The sequence below is a fragment of the Perna viridis genome, chromosome 8 (genome assembly GCF_037379345.1).
Source record: "Perna viridis isolate PV_CMFRI_1.1 ecotype Kerala chromosome 8, ASM3737934v1, whole genome shotgun sequence".
Lineage (NCBI taxonomy): Eukaryota > Metazoa > Mollusca > Bivalvia > Mytilida > Mytilidae > Perna > Perna viridis.
The window spans coordinates 20,746,304-20,766,980 of NC_142452.1; the positions used below are offsets into that span (position 1 = coordinate 20,746,304).

A 20,677-nucleotide genomic window follows, 5' to 3' on the forward strand; every position below is an offset into this window, starting at 1 on the left:
TTGCAGGTACTTATTTTCACGCTAATTTGTCCAACGCGAAAAATAGTACACCACAAAAATTAATACCTTTACAGTGAGTCTGATTGAAACACATGTTTTTGAATTAAATCAAAACTACTCAGACTTTCTTGTTTGTTATTATTATGAAAAAGTTTAAAAAGTTACAATTGTGGAAATTCTAAGATGTCTCCTTAAAACAATTCTTTCCCTATGCTGATTTACTGCCCTTTGGAAAATATCACAAAACCAATAAACATGAATAAAAAATGAGAAAGAGAATAAAAGATGTCAAAGTGCATAAAAAACGATGCATCTAAGCGACTATAGATGAACTTGAACAAAGCTAAGCTAGTAGCTAATAAATTAATTTGAGATAAATACTGTAATCTGATTGGTTAAAATAATTTTGTTATATCTCAATGGATAAAAAAATATTGACACGCCCCTATTCAGTTAAACTCAGAGCTACTTTTCACAAGTTTAAAGATAAAAATGTTTTAAAATTAATTTATAAGAATTGGCAATAATAAAAAATTTGTCTATTGAAAAATAACAAAAATTTTCCATGTGCATATTTTGTTTATTGCACTTCTCGCAATAAACAATATGCACATGGAAAATTTATATTATTTTTCAATAGACTAAATTTTTATCATTGCCAATTCTTAAATGTACAGTACAATTTTGCTTAGTAGTTAAGCTACTTCATCAATAAGTACATTGATGAGATTGTTCAAAATGTAGATAATACTAATTTTTTCTGCCTAAAAATTTCTCAAATTAGTTGTTGTAACTCACACCTAAAATAAAAGTAACTTGATGACAGCCCATCATGTATTGGAAGAATTATTAGATATCAATCAATGTCTGTCGGACAATTGGAACTACTCGGCCATTTCCGCTATACTAAAAAATAACCTCAGATACAGAAAGGAGAATTTCTTCTTGAACAATTTGCTGGAATTGTAGTCATACGTGAATCAAAGTAGTTCTGTCCACCAGGTGGCATTTAAATTTTTTGTTGCCTAGCACTAGAAATAAAGAACAACAACTCTTCCAAGAATTTTGGTGCGAAGCGAGGAGATAAGAAAAAAAAGTAATGGTAAAAAATTCAAACAGTTAAACTATAATTTTAGAATCGGATCGGTCAAATTCCGTACAGATCCATCCGCCTAGTACCTCCGAGGTTTTTCTTTTGTGTAACTAGAAAGGCTGAGATGTTCCGATTGGTCTGTCGGATTGACTAGTGCAAATTTAATCAGGCCAAGTGTGAATTACAGTATCAGTAGTTCTATTCAGACATGATTTTATACAGCCAACAATAAGACAGAAATCAGACGTAAACACTAGAGAGCAATGATCGACCAGAACATCACAAAATTTCCAGCTTCAACCCAGGAATCGATACTGGAACCTTTTACACAATTCAGATCTAAAGAAAAACATGCTTGAATGGCAACCAGATGACTTATTGCTCCACCAGCGGAGTATAAATCTGCTGTGTGGAGGCAGAAACTAGCATAAACTACAGCTTGAACAAGCCATCTGATTACTGGAAGCAATAATATTCAGTTACATAAAAGGAGATATTTTATCATGTAGGTATCACGATATGTATCATATCATCAGTCAGGTATCATGATATGTATCGTATCTTCAGGTAATGGAATCATTACACCCGTATTAAACACAGGTAAAATAAAAAGATTTGGGACAGTAAAATCTAGATTTGGAAAAGTAGAATTCCATTTTAAGCAAGACTATTCTGTCTGTGTATTACTGGCACAACAAGGATAGTTATTTTACCTCTATGTAAACTCTGTGAGTTATTTTATTCAAGTTCTGTTCAAAGTCTTTCGTATCAAATGAGTACTAAAGGACCGAAAGACAGCAAAAATGAATTTTTGTTTTCCATAAAATATAACATCCAAACAATCTGACATTGTTCAATAATCCATTAAACCATTCCTGAAACTATTCTTATTCTAAATACAATTATCTTTAAGACAAAACATTATTGTTTCCCAATTACATGGGATAGGGAGGGATTTTAATACACTTAACTACAACCCTTGTGATTTCATTACAAACCATTGTATAGGCTAGATACACAATTTCTAGATTTATAATATCAGATCAAACACTCCTTAACAGGGATAAGATACAGCAGAAATTAAATAACAACAGTGAGCATGCTCACAATACTCGATGCGCACATAAATATATGCACTCTTTTAAAAAATTTGATTCCCTAACTCAAATAAAAAGTGGTCCCCCTTGACCTATTTCTATGAAAATCAATCCCATTCAAGATTTTATTGCTACTAACCAATAACTATAGTTTGATGGAAATTTATCAAAAAATGGAGGTGCTAACCAGACAACAAGTAACAAACAGACAGATGGTTTCAAACATTATACTCCAAGATATCTGAGGTCACTAATTCATTGACTTCTAAAGCATTTTGTATCAAATCCTCCCTGTTAACTGTATTATGATCAATCTCAATTATTTTTTCTTATTTCTATCTAACCTTCCCATTGGAATCGTAAATTTGTGTGAAATTGGATACTGTTGAACTATTGGTTACATTTTACATTTCAGAAATCAGTAGTAAAGATTGATATTCAGTTTACACATTAGGAAAAAAACAGTTCGAAATACATGTTATATGGGAAATGCTATTAATGTATCATTACAGTTTTATTCTTTGAAATTTTGTTCATGCTACAATTTTCACAAGAATCAAAAACTTCCTGTGCTTATGGCACTTAGACCATTTTTTTTTTCACTCGATTTAAAAATTATATTTCATTGTGGGGAGAATCTAGAACCGAATTTTGTTCTATTTCCCCTTTATCACAAATGTTTAAACCTGTCCAAAAGTTAATTTGCATTTACCAGGTACATTGAAATACTATTTCAAAAGAGTTTTTATCCAACAAAATAATTATATTCAGATAAAATTTTCCAAATATAGACACTTTTCATCAATTTGAACTTTCCTGCAAATTTTAATTAGTTAAAATCACTGCTCTTCACTTCAAATGTTTATAGTAGGGAAGTTTCTGACAGTGATATCAGGTATTTTGATTCTGAAGGATCAAAAACCCAATTAAAAATGGAATGATTTTACATGAAGCAACTGTCAGAAGAATTAATTGGCTAAATTAGAAGTAAATATACCACGAAGTAAAGAATCATACTTTTTATATTCTGATACAGTATCTGTTACAAAAATAAAGCAAATCATCCCTGTAAAATAAAGCCACAACAAACAGTGAAGCAACCATTAACCAAAGCAAGCTGACAAAACACCACATCACACACACACATTGATACCAATTACCAAGTGTGAAGAAACTTTGATCATCTTTATAAGCAGCTAAAAAACCATCGGGAAGAGATGGAGGTTGCTTGACAGAACCTGTCGTTGTGGTACAAGTAGTTAGTTGACCTGAGACCGTTGTCATACCATGTGTGGGTGTCAGCTGATGTCTTAGGGTTTGAAGTAGATGAGATGACATTGGAGATGCTGGTCGCATTTCATTGCTAGGGGATCCTTTATTAGACATCACCATTACGGAAGGTCTGGCTGACTGACTGAAATAAAATATGTGCATTATTTAAAACCAGTTTACAAGAGAGTTTTGATTGTTGTTTATATACAATACAAGAAATTTTTCGCAGCTTATTGTAATTCTGAAATGCTTTGCATATTTCCATACCATTTTTTAAATTTGCATAATAATAGTATATAGAGAATATTTTCGTAGAGAGTTGAATTAAACTGAAGCATAAAATTTTCTGTAAAACAATTGCACTATTACCAAAGGACCTACCAGATTCTTGCATGATTCTGTACTTAGGCAAAGCAGGGGTCGCGATGTCGCAATTTGCGATTTTTTATTTGATCTGGCGACAAAAATAACCAACTGGCGATTTTCTTGGCCCCTAAGTTTTGTATAATAAAATTGACAGGAAGTTTATCAGCAAGGGATATTTTCTCTAATTATCAAATTATGTTGGCCCCTGGTCAGAGTTAACTGACCATGACCAATTTACGACTGAAGGCAATTAACAGTAATTAGACCAGACCACCATGACTGACAATATCCTCATGGGAGGTGTCAATCAAATGTAAATATATTATTGAGCCAATCAAAACTCTCATCATCTGGTCAAAGGTAAACACATTATGGCCATGTGCACGTGGCTAAACTCAAGCTTCACAGCCCTGTTTAACCATGTAATACAAAGTACATTCAGAAACAGACTTATGTAATAACAGAATAAATTAAATCCAATTAACAATGATTATCCCATCAGGAAGTGTCTAAAACACTTTGAAAAGCAAGAATTGATGAAAGAAAATGGATGACATTTGTAAACACTTTGCCATGTGACTTTTTCGCGGGAAAATCGGTAAACAAATAGAATGGGGATTCCCAAAATCTAATTAAGGAAATACTATTCAGATACCAAGATTATTGAACAGGGACACAATTAATGGTCCATGGTACAAAATGTAGTTTGTTAGAAATTAGATTTGTTTTTTAATTTAACAAAGTGGATTATTTTTTTATCACTTGAACAAAAAAAGAATCCAGTTTGTTAAATTTAAAAAAATTAAATTATACACCAAGATAAATTAGACCATGAAGGACAAAGGTGAAATTACTTTAAAATCAGGGACTATGTGAGAATAGTAATAAAGTCCTTGATAGAAGTAAAATGCCTATTTCTGGAGTAGTACTTTATTATTTAATGCATATGAAAGTGACAGACTAGAACTAAAAACCTACTTCATTCATGCATCAAGAGTGAATCTTATGTACATGTATGTCATGAATGGAGAGGTTATTTTGATGAATTAATAAAGATAATTCATCAGTGGACTTAATACTGTCATATTTTTTTTTAAAAAGTATAATTTTTTTTTGCCCCCCCCCAAGCTCTAATTTCTGAAAATTGGCAACATAAAATGGCAGCTGGCGATTTTTCTGGTGACACAATATTAGAAGCCAGAGCAGCCCCTGCAAGGGTATACAGACATTGTATCTCAAGAGACCAAAATTGACATGATTTAGAGAATGTGAATTGTGTAGACTTTTTATGGTAATATTACCCTTTGCGTAATTCTTACATATTAACTTCTAAAGTAAATACAACTTGTTGCAGATGTTATTTAGGTACATATTTTAAGTTCTTAAACTTAAGTGCATATGCACTAAAAAGAATTAAATCAAAATATTTTTTCCCCAAAAAAGAATGTTTAACATTTACTTTAATGAAATTTCTATATTTGAATTGCCTGGAAAGACAAAATAGTTACAGCTGTGACACAAGTTGGTCACCAAGGTAAAAGTTCAAGATCAGAGGCCACTATTCATGAAACATGACACATTGCCTTTAGGTGATCTACCCACATGCCAAATTTCAAAACCCACTTCGAAAGACAGTAAAAAAGCCCAGACATGAGTTAATCACAAAAAAAAAATATTTGACCTTGAGATCAGTTTGAGGTCATAGGCCACTATTCATGGTACATAACAAATCATCTGTAAGTGATCTACCCACAAGCCTACATCGACAGACAAAAAAATTACTGCCTGGACATGAGTTTGTAACAAATACATGGATGGACGAACAGAGTGATTACTATAGAGCAACTGCCACTTTTTGTGGCGGGACCCTAATGAAATCTGTCTAATTTTGAAAAATTTTAAAATTATGATACCTATTGAAGACCCATACTGTATTGCTGATTCTTTCACAATACTCAGACTAAATATTTATGAAAAAACACACTATTGACGGTATAGAAAACTTGTTATTTAACTGAAACTTCCAACCTTTTTCATTATAAATGTACCTGATATGTGTATAATTTGGCTTAGTTCGGCCTGGTGACTGGTAACCTGTCTGCAATGGGGAACCAGGGCGCAATTCAGGAGAAGAAACTGAAAAAACAAGAAGATTCTACAGTATCTTATAAAAAGAAAAATATTTTGAAATACTTTTTCAATCAATAGTTACAACAATGAATAAATGTAAGTAGGAAGAAATGCTCATCTTCACTGAACAAGTATCATATTACTATATGTTAACCCATTACATCCATGTCAGAAATTTTAAGCTGTCCTGTCATCAACATCAACTTAGGCTAAAGAACTCATCCAGACAACATGGTTTTTTCTATATAAAATACTGTATATTTCTATCAAAAAACCTTAGATTTTATGCCTTCACACAAATATTTGTACCCTACAGGCTAAAAACCACTAATTCCACTTCCCATAGGCTTCTATGCTAATTTCACAATATTCAATGGCTTCTCTGGACTTTACCTTAACTTTAACCTGCAGATGACTATATATCAGCATGATTCTACATATGTCAGCTCACAATCCTCAGAATGGCATGTGGGGTTAGCAGACTTGCAGTGCAGTACTGGTCACCAGAAGTGAAGGGTCTATAAATAGCATGGGAAATCCCAGTGTTTTCACAAGATAGGGTTATATTTAAAAATCATTATGGAGATTAGGCTTCACATCACAAGAAGCAAAATGCACCTATAAAATGTACAGAAATGTTTTTCCTTTCAGAAACTGTTTAAATTTTTTAAATAAGATGAGAACTTTTTTCACAGCACTATGAGGAACAGGGGTAATTTCTGCGTAGGACTATTTTTGCGTACGTTCCAAATGCTCATTGGTTGAATTGGTGGTCTGTAACCTAAAGAGTCACTTTTTGTCTTAGAAAAAATAAATAACTATACAGGTATCTTCCTACACACATACTGAATGCATTTGCAAAGTTTCAGTGGAATGTGACAAGCACTTTTTTAAATATTTGATTTTTAAATATAGGGTAACCAAGTTGTGCGAGCAAAAAAGTGAAAATATTCTACCATACTGAAATGCATTAAATATTTGCAAAGAACTTTTTCTGACTTTTCAAATAAAAAATATCAATCACAACTTGTTTTTTAACAATATTAATGAAGAAATAATTTTAAAAGTAATCATTTTCTGAGAAATTGGTCTATTTTTAAAAATTTATTTCTGACATGCCTCCCCCTTTTTCTTGATCACATGTCAAAAATCCTAAATCTTTAAATTTTCACAAAAGGTGATATATTTGGCTTTAACTTTGTAAATACAGTGTTTTCACATTAAAACATGACCAGTAAAGGGCACCTAAAGCAAAAAAAGTGCTCAAAAATGGATTTTCCATGTTGCCATAGGGGAATGCTTATATGGCCTTAACCGCAGTAATGAAAGTGAGTTTTTCCTCATTTCTAACCTAATTTTTGCTCAAATCTACACAAAACTTGATTTCAAGTGCTTATTACTACCATATTTAGGTAAATATAGCCCTCAAAGTTTAATATTTGATATTTTTACTAAATTTTCTACACTTTTTAAAAGATAGGACATAAAAATCAGCCAAAAAGACCAATTTTCCATAATTTGGACCTATAACTTAAAAAAATGCATATTTTGAAGGATTTTTGTAGTGTATTCCTCTCATGGCAAAGTTAACAAGATCTTCAAGTAGTTTAAAGCTATTTCAAGAAACTTTTCATTTTGCCATGGCTTCCTCTTAAGGCTAAAAACCACTAATTCCACTTCCCATAGGCTTCTATGCTAATTTCACAATATTCAATGGCTTCTCTGGACTTTACCTTAACTTTAACCTGCAGATGACTATATATCAGCATGATTCTACATATGTCAGCTCACAATCCTCAGAATGGCATGTGGGGTTAGCAGACTTGCAGTGCAGTACTGGTCACCGGAAGTGAAGGGTCTATAAATAGCATGGGAAATCCCAGTGTTTTCACAAGATAGGGTTATATTTAAAAATCATTATGGAGATTAGGCTTCACATCACAAGAAGCAAAATGCACCTATAAAATGTACAGAAATGTTTTTCCTTTCAGAAACTGTTTAAATTTTTTAAATAAGATGAGAACTTTTTTCACAGCACTATGAGGAACAGGGGTAATTTCTGCGTAGGACTATTTTTGCGTACGTTCCAAATGCTCATTGGTTGAATTGGTGGTCTGTAACCTACATATACTATGTGAATTTCTTTTTATAATTGATACATGCAGTTGATCATGCCTTATTTAATTTGGCATTTGATCCAACATCTCGAACATAAAAATATGAAACCAGTAAGATTAGGAAGGGTACTTCCTATTTTAAAAAAACAAACCTTCTCTAACAGACAAACAACAAAATACATGTACATCATTTCAGCATTGTACAGCAGTAAAAAATGTGATCTACCGGGTATAACAGGACCTTCAATTATTCAAGGAAGACATACATTTTGTAACCAACAGCTGACACTATTTAGTTGGTTGACTTCAAAATACTAAATACTCTATATTTCATTGCTAAAAATAATGTGTTTTCTTACTTACTAGGTAGAGGGGCTGTGAGTGGCTGGTATTGAAATGTTGGTGAGGCTTGGTAAGGCCCACCAACTTGGTATGGAACTCCAGGACTGGATGCAGGTTGTGGATAAAACAAAGGTCCATTTGGAGGTGGAGTAGCAAATGTTTGGTTGAATCTAGGTATAAAGATGGGCTGACCAATAACTGACCGTCCAGGAATCATATTTGGGTTCATGTTGATTATTGTCCTGCTGGCTTCATTTTAACTAAAAAAAAGAAAAAAAGATATTCTTATATATACATGAACAGACAAGTACTTATGATAATTGTAGGACAACACACCTGTCTAACATTAGTATACAACAGGTGTTCACCACAGGCAGGGTCATAAAACTTTCAGTTTCATAAAATCCTATGATTTAGTAATGGTTCAATGCACATCTATTTACCTGCGTCTGTATCATACTTTCGGTGATGCATTTTATATCAATCATGATTTTAATTTTATTGAAATACAGGTATCCAACACAAAGTGACAGTAATTTTTTTTTGTACCAGTATAAGATATTAACTTTAAATTTATTTTATTCTGTCATTCTTTCAAATTCCTGCAATAAACAACACCTTAAAAAATGTTTCATTATGATAAAAAGCAACCAAAGGAACCAAGGTTATAGCAGTAATCAAAAGAATACAAGCCAGGGACAAAGACCAGACATGGAAAACAGATATGAACAACAAAACACACAGAGTAACTAAAATCATACATACAAAGTAACAAAAAACTCAAACTCCACTAAAATAAAATCAATGAAATCATTGAAATGTTAAGGTAGCTACATAATGCTGCCGACAGGTAAAAATGCTTTAGTTTTCAGGTTTAATGGTCCTAAAGGTTATAAAACTATATCATATGTCAATGAAAGATAAATCAATGTGGTTTTTGAATATCGTACAAATCAAAATGAAAAACGGTCAAGTTTTCTGCTATTTTGGATTAATTAGATCAATCAACCCAAATACACTTCAATCAAGTAATTTAAAGTACAATCGTTTATTGTAGGTATAAAAAAAAAACAAGTAACATGTAAAGATCATATGTATAGAATTTCTTAAATGTAAGTAAGAACTTTTTACGACAAAAATTGACTGTTTAATCAGAGAATAAAATTGCCTCAAAAAATGGTTGCATTTTAGTGCATTTTCAATGATTAAGAGGTAAAATTTTATCTGTCACTTCAAGAGCTATTTTGTCTTATTGATAGGTACAACAAAATTAATTAGCAATGGCAGGATTACTATAACATCTTCTTACAAACATTTGTATATACTAATCTTTGAAAATTGAAGTCATTTGGGAGAAAAATAAATCATTTACCTACCAAATCTTCTTTTCATAGCATTTATATTATGGCAAATGGAAATATTTTAAGTCTGGCCTTCTTTTTTATATCAGTTTTGCAAACCAGTAAAAGTACATTGTATTTAGTTTCTTTAGAAATAATTGAGACTTTCACATTTGCCTTTTAAGTTGAATCTGGTGGAAACTGGTTTACAGTTATGTACACTAATGACAAAGAACATATTTTGGATTTAAAGAAAACAAGGCCAGTAATAGTTAAGTGGCAATAAATCTCAGAACATAAAAATATAAGAAATGCCTCTATAATGCGGTATCATTTAAAATAAATTTGTAATTTTTTTTGTTTTGTTTCCGATCAGACACCAAATTACACCAGTTGACCTTGATTTAAGATGTAAAAAAACAAGATTGCTATGCATAGCTCCTGTCACCAAGAATCAAACCTCAGACCACTCAGCAACATGCCAGCAAAAAAAAAAATCGATTTGGCTAATTTATCATTAAGCCAAGCCAAGTCCCATAACTCCTGTAAACTTTGTTAAATCAAAAGCCCCATAAATTCTGCAAAATTTTTCGTATCAAAATGGCAGAGATTTTGATCAACTACATATGGTGACTAACAATCCTATAAAAATTGAACAAAATCCGTTAGGTTTCCGAGCAGTTGCATCCACAATTTAGTGCAAACTCAACAAAGAAGCAGCACAATATGATCAACTACACATAGGGACTAACAATCTCATAAAATTTGAACAAAATCCATTTAGCATTTTCAGAGGAATTGCATCCACAAAGTGCTCCTGTAGTGTAGCGTGTACAAATTCAACAAAGTCCCATAACTCCTGTAAACTTCGTTAAATTAAAAAGGCCAGCAATATTACTTTTTGTTTGTTTGTTGGGGTTTAACGCCCGAGCAGCAATATTTCAGCTATATTCAGGCGACAAACATGAAGTGGATGATAAAATGAACATCAAATGATGATGAAATGAAAAATGGTATGGGACAAGTGGGTAGGGTCAGGCAATTTAGCCTCCTGTGGCAAAGCCCTATGGTTCCTACTCCTAGAGAATACCACAGTAGGGTTTTTTAACGTGCAAGGAACGTGGCATCTTTCCCAACACGGTGCACCACTATGGTTTGCGGTCAAGTTTTCCGTATTATAGCCTGACAACCCCAGCATGTGACACGCCAAGGGTACCCCATTCCACCACCTAGGGCGCACAACCCAGTTGCTCTGTGGGCAAAGCGCCCTAGCCCCCGGCTAGGGTTCTGTGCACTATTTAGTCGCCTTTTACGACAAGCTTAGTGCTGCTGCAGGCCTATTTTTTTCACAACCGGACCTGCACGGGGCGCGAGCAATATTACAGATCACTACATACATGTAAGGTGACTAACAAACTAACAAAATTTGAACAAGTCTGTTGAGCAGTTTTCATGGAGTTTCGTCCATAAAATGTTGCTTTAGTGTAGCATGTGCAAATTCAACCAAGTCCCATAACTCTTGTAAAATTTGTCGTATCAAATTGGCAAGGCAATAAAATCAACTACATTCATGTGCATGTATGGTGACTAACAATCCTACAAAATTCAAACAAATTCAGTTTCTGAGGACTGGTCTTGACAAAATGTGACACTAATTTGCACAGGGTCTCAACATTAAATCATTGTAACTTTATTTTTTAAGAATTAAGACAACTAAAAATATCTATAGGTTCTCTAAGCTGCAATTAAAGGAACTTGTAGATAAAATCAAAATTCAGTATTTAGACTATTTGAACAGAAAATTTTGATAATGATTTTATGTAATAAATAAAAGGTTTACATATAATTTAATAACAAAGTAATAGAATTATAAATTTGCAGACAAAATATAAATTATTTTATCTAAATAAAACATTTTACAGAACCAAATTTGGACATGAAATTACAAAGTAAAAATGTTTTGAAAATTGGGATTTATTATCATGAAATCGTCATTTGTTAATTTAGTTGTTTATTTGCCAAATAATTGGACACTTAATGGTATGCAATGAGTGAATATGACATCATGAATGAGTTTTGCAAACTCTTCTATTATAATATAAATACATACATGAACTTCTGCCAAAAAAAATTCTTTTGTTCTACCCCAAGCCTACTTTGGGTACTGGAAAAAGTTTGGTACAGTTACACATTTTGGTCTGTACCAGCTAAGGCATGCTACAATGTATGCCTTAAACGTTTTCTAGATGTAAAGGCTTAATACTAAAATTTATGATAAAAAGGATGACTTTTCATTTCCAACTGCCAACTATTCGTTTTTAGATTTTTGCATCCCCTTGTCACAGAAATTATGGTGAAGTACATTAGTTAGTCTGTTGACTTGGCTTAAGGGTTAATTCTTTGGTCAAATTGATTTGTCGCTGGCTTGTCACCGAGCACTCTAATTCTAAGGTAGTTTTATACATAAAACCACGCATTTTATGTTTATCTTTCATGTTTTCATCGGATATTTTCATTTTTTGTTTATAGTCAAAATGTGATGTTTCATCATTGGACCTTAATTTCTGGGTGTAAATATTAACTTTAAAATATCAAGTATTCAGGTCACTCAAACAACAAAAGTATGCTCAAATGATCGCCACTAACATTAATAGGAAGCAATTATTCCGATATTGAAACATGAAGCGTTTGTCCATGGAAGCCGACATCTTGCTCTGTTGTGCTTGATTAAATTTGTGGAATCATCTGACGGAACAAATTCTTATTCAATAAAAAAGCGGGAAATCAATCATTTTGAAATAAAACTTTCATGCCACACACTGAATATATTCCTTCATTTTTTATTCAAATATACTTACGTAACAACTCATGTCCATTATAATTTTAATAACGTAACTATATATTTCTTTTATTCACGACTTTGAATTTTGGCGATTTTACTATTGTCTGTCCAACAGTTATCACCTCGTCAGCCGTTTTCGTATAAAATTTCTCACTTGGTCATGGAATAAACATTATAGTTATTTGCCTATTGATAATGTGGAAAAAAACTGAAAAAATATGGTTATTTCTAGCTCTTTATTATTGACTTTGCTAGTTCTTGTATAATTGAATGTGTTACAATATCAACTTGTTTCTTTCGTGACTCTAACATGCTTGCACTAATAATCAGCAAGCGGGGCAACGACCCTTTGACATACAAATGTTTATTGCCAAGGAATGTCTCTTTAAATCACTTCAAAGATGCGTAGTTTAAACAGTGAGCAAGCAATCCCCATTCACTGACATTATCAAGGAATATCTCTTTGAATCACTTCAAATGAAAGATGCATATTTTAAACAGCAAGCAGAGCAATCACAATTCACCGATATTGCCAAGAAATGTTTCTATAAATCAAATATGCATATTTTAAACAGTGAGCGGGGCAACACCCATTCACCATGCAATATTGCTAAAGGAATACAACGGTCTATAAAAATTAGAAATGTTAATTTTACAATTCTAGAAATTTTTCTACACCATAGGAACATCTTTTCTGATATGGGAATTTTTCAATACAAACCAAACAGCATCAACAAGCATCATTGTCACAGATGTCCAGCGTACACTCTTCACAGATAGTATGAGCGTCATGGACCACCTCCTCTACTGACAGCTTCTCAATTATTTGCTTTCGAATGCATCACTCATTGGTATTTTTAACTATGTTGTGCATGTTTTTATCTGTCGTTTTTAATGCCATTGTGAAACCGTCGTATATAACAAGGCTAAAACCTTTCTTCCATCCCTGGCACATCTACCCGCCTCCTGCCAAAATGAAAGTACAGATTTTGGACAACCAATATGTACAACAAGATCTACATCTTTGATATCAACACCCATCCCAAGTGCTACTGTTGCAATAATACAACATATGGTACTGCTTTCATTTTTAAATTCTTTGAGTATTCTCTCTTTTGACTCTTCATGGTTAGCCTTATGATACATTTCTATCATGACATTTTCATGTTTCTTAATTTTGTTAGTATAAGCACTTAAGCCAAGACTATCTTTTAAGGTGACAAAAAGACCAGACGAACGATCAATACTACGACAGTATATAATACATTTTTTGCTACTGACGCCTTTATCTTTTATGTGTTCGATCAACCAAAGCAGATATTGTTCAACGTCTGCGCTTTCTCTTTTTTTAATCTGAATAAAAATATTTGGCCCATCTGGAGATTTAAAAACAACATCAGTTTCGCTTTCTTGTAGTTGTAATGATGAAAATATATCTTTCTTCACCCTTGTTGTACTGGTTCCAGTTAGAGCCATAATGGGAACAGAAGAAAAGCTCCTCAAAATACCAAGTTCTTGATAATCCTTTCGAAAGTCCTCGCCCCATTCTGAAATACAATGGGCTTCATGTATTCCAATTAGAATTAATTGGGTCTGCCACACACGAGAAAGAAATATTTTTTCCAGTAGGGTTTTAAAATCGACTCAGGAGAGGAGTAAACTATACGGAATTTCTAATTGCCAATATCTGGAAGTAGGCATATTTACAGAAACATTAATATTAATCTGTACTTTAAAAACAAGTGATATCTTTAAAAATTCATCAAAATCTCAAATTATGAGCATTCAACAGTGTTCATTTTCAATTCATCACGCTGGACATGCATAGCTACATGTAGAATGTGCAACCAACTTCTATGATCTAAACATGAGTCAACAAGGGTGAAACAGAGTTGTTTGAAATGGACACCCTTTGTTTAAATCATTTCTAGGCTGGGTAGGCTAAATGACCCTACATATTACATCAATGGTACTCATATTTACCTTTCTTAGTCTCCATATCAGTATCAGCAGTTATCTTAGCACACGAGATGTTCCAGAAGCGCATGGTACACATAAGATTGTCAATAAGCGAGGTAAGTGGTGATATTATCAATGTGATTGGACCATCTTCTTCCTTTACCATGGTTGGTACGACAAGACATAAGGTTTTACCATAGCCAGTGGGTAGGAAAGCAACCACATTCTTACCATTTAATACTGACTTTGCAACATCTGATCTTTCTTTATATCAAATTTTATGTTGAAATCTTCCTTAACTAAATTGAATTGTCTTTCAATATCCATTGAATCCATATTGCTACTGTAGACTTACTTATTTTCCCGCCCTTTTCTACACTCACTCCAAAAGTTTCATTACATTTTCACACGTGTTATTAGCAGTTTCAAAATGACCAATTGTGCTAACTGTGATTTACCTTTTGAAAAAATGGGTGACAGGAGAGGATATTTCCGATATTCCATTGAAAATGCACTTCCTAATAGTGGTCAAGTTGCAAGAGATGCATTGAACAAATTTACTGGAAATAGTGTAACCCCAGTAGCAAAAAAAATCTGGAAAATTTCTTTGTCCATCTTGCTGGGCGAGTCTAAGTGATTCAGTGAGATACCAGAACTCCTTGAATGAGTTTTGAACGGAAAAGTGATTCTGAAGAAGGCACCTTTTATGTCAAGAAGCCAAGATTTACAAGCACACCAAATAAGGTTTGTTTAATAATTATTATAATCTCACGGTACGCATAATTGATATTCTTCCTTCAGCATGTGATATCTCATACATTTTAATAATGTATACATATAAATATTTCTTTACTACAATAAATAACTGCTTTTTCAGATATTTTTATCCAATCAAAGTGCGGAAGCACTGAATAAAATAAAATCTTCTAAACAATGTTGTACTTACTTTATGTACCTAAGATATCAAATTTGATCACAGTTTAGATATTATTATCTAAAATAACATCATGCAGTATAGAAACAAGTCTACCACCTTATCACATACATGCATGGGAATTATATTTTTACCCGTTTTCAGGAACAGTCTGCTCCAGTCAAAGCCCTTTTTAAGCCAAATACAAGCAAGTACACAAAATGGGACACCATAGTAAATGCAGTTAAATCTCGCAAATACACCAAGGCAATAGAGAGTCTTTATGGAGCAACAAATGGCAGTAGGCAACATTTCCTATGCGTATGCTCACAAATTGTGAAGAAAGAAATAAAGTCTTTTCCACCCAGAAACAGACTTATCTCTGTGTCAAGATGTTAATGTCTCCAATATTAGGGATTTCTCTTGGAATTGCACATTAAAAAAGGTAGAAAATGAAGCACCTTTGTCATATAATGTGTTAAAAAGTTCAATAACAACCAAAAATAATGAATCAACACTGGAGATTTCTTCAGGTGTGAATCTCAAACCTAAAATAGGCATCATAAAATCTTGTGTATTACATGCAAAAGCACCAAGGAAGTCTAAATTCATACTAACGGTCAACTCAATTCAGTTCTGGAGAGGAGGTCTTAAAAAGGAGACAATAAAGCAGATGACTCATACAGGAATTTGTGTTGGGTATATGGGTACGCTGTCAGCTATGGACACAATAAGGAAAGGCTTTGATTCCGTCGCTGTGTCATGCAAAACAGAGATAGAACAGAAACTAGCAACTCTACATGACACATCCATTGCAACCATTGCATATGAAGATCTGTCTGTTGCATTAGCCGCTATGGTACCTAATATTGAAGATGAAATTAACGAGTCATCAGATGCAGAAGTTACAATGATATACACTGATGAAAGTGAAGATGATGCCAACATAGAGAATCTAGAAGACCAAGTTGAAAGCAATGATGAAGATTCATCAGGAAGTGTCTCTGATGAAAATGATGAAATCAATTTACTTGATTTAGAAGAAAACACAAGTCACTTAAATGACACTATACCAGAGGAGACCATGGTACCGGGCTTTACTTTTTGCTGGGACAACATTGGCAAAAAGGTTACATCAAGACACCCAACACAAGTTGACACTAACAAGTACTTGAACATGGCCCTTGGATACATGACAGTAAATAGAATTCCTGCTTCATATCTCACATGGGATAGTGACAATGACATTAAAAAGAGGCTTCTGATTTGCCATTGAGCACTTTCGTGCCTGGTAATGATGATTTCAATGCTCTCCATAAAAGAATGGAGATTATAGTTAGTCGAATAATATCACGACATATTCCATGGTTCAAAACTCATTTAAAAGATTGCTCATATATTACATGACCATTCCACTGAGTCTAGCTTAGCAATCTTGGCGTTTTTTATGTAGATCCAACAAGTACACAAGGTGCCATATCTATATATGATAGGTTACAGCACTACGTCCCTTCAGTACATTCAAAACCATACAAATGTCATGTATATGGAGATGGCCTGAGTTGTGAACAGGGTAATGATGCACATAAAGCTACAGCAGATGGTCTTAACCCATGGGAACGTCTTGAGGGTCTAGAACCAGCGGTACAGGAATTTCACAAAGAAATGATACTGAAACAAGACTATTACGATACCTTTTTTACAGGTTCTAATATAAGAAACAAGGGAACACTGAGCCATTTAAAGCATCTTTTTAACTACAGGCAAGTGAAAGATGATGTTTCTGACAATTTTAACCATTCATGGGAGCTTATGTGCATTGCCACAAGGGTTACACATGTCTTTTGACAAAACATCTATTAGATTTTGAAGACAACAAGCCATCAAATACTCCTAAAAACATTGAGGAGGCATGCGAAGATGAAAAATAAGAATATTTCAAGGAAGTTTGTAAAAGCATAGTCACACATGTTTGGCATCAAATGGAAACTGAGAAATTCAAAGTTAATAATGAATCTGGGCCCTCTTTTATGTTGTGGTGAAGATCTTGAAGAACAAACTATTGCATGCATGGCTGGTTCAAACTGCAAGAAAAAGGAGGTATACCATCTCTCATGTGCTGGTATTGCCACACAAGACATACCGGAGGACAGGTTTTGTAGTGCATATTGTAGGCAAGCACCCTATACATACTGTAAATGCTGAACCGACCTTGGTGACGACAAACCAATGATAGGCTGCTCGGCCGAAGGTATGTGTTATAGTGTTGAATGGTATGACATGAAATGTGTTAACATTAACCCAGATCATGTTCCAGAATCTGCTTGGTTTTGCACTGATACCTGTAGAGAAATTAAATCCAAAGGAAAGGGAAAGGTAAACTAAGTGTAAAAACTAACAGTAGAAAAAAAAACAAAAAACAAATAAATCTTTCACAGAAACTGTGACTGATGATGGTCAGGAAATATATAGCAGAGCAATTGTATGGAGTGGTTTAAATTTGTCGTCGTAGAGATGCAGTTCGAGAAGCCGATGGAGATGCTATTATGTCACACTGGGCAATAGATTTAATTCATTTTTATAGTACAAGGCATCCTAAATACCTAACACTAGCCCACAGACTAATGTGCTCCATAAATGGCTGGGTAAATGAAAAACTCAGTCATGAACTTTTCTACAACAGAACTGTAAACTATGGTGGTGGGATTGGACGTAATCTGTCTATGGATTTCATGAATGAAATTTTGAACAGGTCTTTTAAAGATCAGTTGGCAGCCGCTAAAGGTCGATACACTGATACAACCATAAAAAGATGTAGTCAGATCATCAGTCCACTTGGGGAAGCTCTTGAGAAAGTATTTGATACCAAAATCATAGAAAATGAAATATATCTGAAGAAGAGATGAAAATCGTGACACCGATGTTGGTCACCTAATTTCTTTTCTAGAAAGCAAAAAATTATTTCAAACAGAAATTTGTCAATGTCACGAAGCATTCTGTAACTTTAAGTTCTCAGAAACAACTCCCGCTAAGTTGTCTGGCCAATTCTTCTTCAAAATGAAGCAACTGTCAAAAAAGCTAAACAAATTGCATAGAGTGGTTATAAATTAACTTATTACCATGGACTTAAATTGGTGCAAAATTTACACTTCATTGGGGAAACAACGCAAATGTTAACTTTTTAAAATTGCACGGTGAATGGGAATTGTCCTGCTCGCTGAAGTGTATACCATATATTGTCACAAAAAATGATGAAATATGCTTTCAGATAATTAATTTATTAAAATTTAATGAAATTAAAGTACAGAACATGTATACAATGAATGCCCGTTAAAGTGATCACTTGACACTTTTACTACACATAGACCACGCGTTCTTGTAAGTTATTTTAGTCATTCTAACAAAATGTCTACAAAATCAAGAGAGAAACTGCTGGATAGATTTCAAATTGAGTATGATTTGAAAGTCAAAGGGGAGCAGAAGAGGAAAGCTATACTTGTTACAGACAGCAAGGGAAGGTACTTGAGGAATGAGGTTGATAAAGATGAGGAAAATTTGATTACATTTTGTTTTAGGCTTGGGGCATCATTTGATGATAAAATATTGATTGCAGACTTAAAAGCTTTCTTAGAGGAAGAAACCACCCTGTTAGTATTTATATGGCTTGGCACTTGTCAATTCACAGAAAAAAGGGGGGTGTTTATTTATCTACGCAAGAATTTCACTGTCCGTGATGCCATGCTGAGGTGTGAAGCCTTAAAAAGGGAAATTATAGATTCACATCCTACAGCAGAGATTATTTTTCTTCGTTCTTCTCCATTTTTTCCAATTTTCGAGTGGAATGATTGTCATGGTCACCGTAATCCAGATACATCTGACGACATATTATTTGAAGTCTTGAAAGAATTCAATTAGAAATTATAAATCTAAATGGAGATGTGAATGGCCCTAAATTTTCATTAGATATAATGAAAGATTCAAAAGTTAAAAAGGGTTGAAAGAAAGAAGCCTACAGAACAGTCTCCCATTACAATTTAAATTTATACAGAGATGGTATACATCCTCATCCTATGCTGTGGTTGAGGAAGCTTCAAAATATAGTACTTGATCCTTGCTTTTGATTTTATCGTTTAAATTATATAATTCATGATTATTTTATTGATATTATATTTCGATGACTGAAACTGCTACATGTATTTGAAGTGCAAATCGAACCGATCAATGAGCAATGTGAGCGATAAATTAATGAACCATGGAATACAACATGAGAAACGGTGAATGGAAATTGTTTTGCTCGCTGACGATTTTAAGAGTTTGTTGACTTGTGGTATTGGAAACGGTGAATGGAAAGTGTTCCGCTCGCTGATGTTGTTACAAGTTTGTTGACTTGTGGTAGTGAAAACGATGATAAGGAGATATTTTTTTAACTTACAATACAATAACCAATATTAGCAAAAAATGATATTTTAATAATAGGATAATTCAGATACAGCATAATGCAAGTGTGGAAATAATACTGAGGCTTTAATAATTGGAAAATTCAGATGCAGCGAAATCCAAGTGTGGAAAAAATAGTCTTTAATAACTGGACAATTCAGATATTGCAAAATCCAAGGGTGAAAATAACAAAGAAGCTATAATAACAGCACAATTCAAAAACATTAAAATCCATGTACACAGCATGAAAAGATTCGTTCCGTCATTTGCATTCCTAAAAAGTAGTTAACTGATATTCAGAAAGGTACTTCTCGGGACTCATCAATTGAAGTGCAAGTGGTTGTTAAATGCATGGATTTATATGCAAATTATGATGATTAATGTTGGCTTCCTACAACAGGTAAGTGGCCCCATGCAGGTCCGGGTGTCAAAATAGGCCTGCAACAGCCCTAAGCTTGTCATAAAAGGCGACTAAATAGTGCTCAGAAACCTAGCCAGGGGCTAGGCGCTCTGCCTACAGAGCAACTTGGATATGTGCCCCAGGTGGTAGAATGGGGTACCCTTGGCGTGTTACATGCTAGGGTTGTCAGGCTACAATAAGGAAAACCTGACTGCAAACCAGTGGTGAACCGAGTTGGGAAAGATGCCATGTTCCTCACACGTTAAAGAACCCAGCTGTGGTATTCGATAGTAGAAACCTTTGTGCCCCGCCACAGGAGGCTAAATTGCCAACCCTACCCATCCCCCTTTTATCTTGTGGCATTTAAAC

The 20,677-nt window shown here is 33.7% G+C and overlaps 2 protein-coding genes across 3 annotated transcripts in view; both read right to left on the reverse strand.

Moving 5' to 3' along the window:
• The window catches only part of LOC148609782 (uncharacterized), a 44,680-nt gene that overhangs the window by 23,140 nt on the left and 863 nt on the right, over window positions 1-20,677 (reverse strand). Inside the window, exons 2-4 of one of the 2 annotated variants that reach the window (XM_088540959.1) lie at window positions 8,439-8,677; window positions 5,877-5,964; window positions 3,351-3,604 (exon numbers count right to left, since the gene is read on the reverse strand). In XM_088540959.1, coding sequence (XP_088397085.1) covers window positions 3,351-3,604; window positions 5,877-5,964; window positions 8,439-8,646 — 550 coding nt within the window. In that variant the 5' untranslated portion in view covers window positions 8,647-8,677. The remainder of the gene's footprint in view (window positions 1-3,350; window positions 3,605-5,876; window positions 5,965-8,438; window positions 8,678-20,677) is intronic. The other variant, XM_088540960.1, reaches the window with a different exon arrangement.
• Window positions 13,374-14,829, reverse strand: LOC148609783 (uncharacterized; the record flags this gene model as incomplete). Its single annotated transcript, XM_088543150.1, has 2 exons — window positions 13,374-14,146; window positions 14,583-14,829. Coding segments are annotated over 2 exons (903 nt in total), but the record flags the coding sequence as incomplete, so codon positions are not given.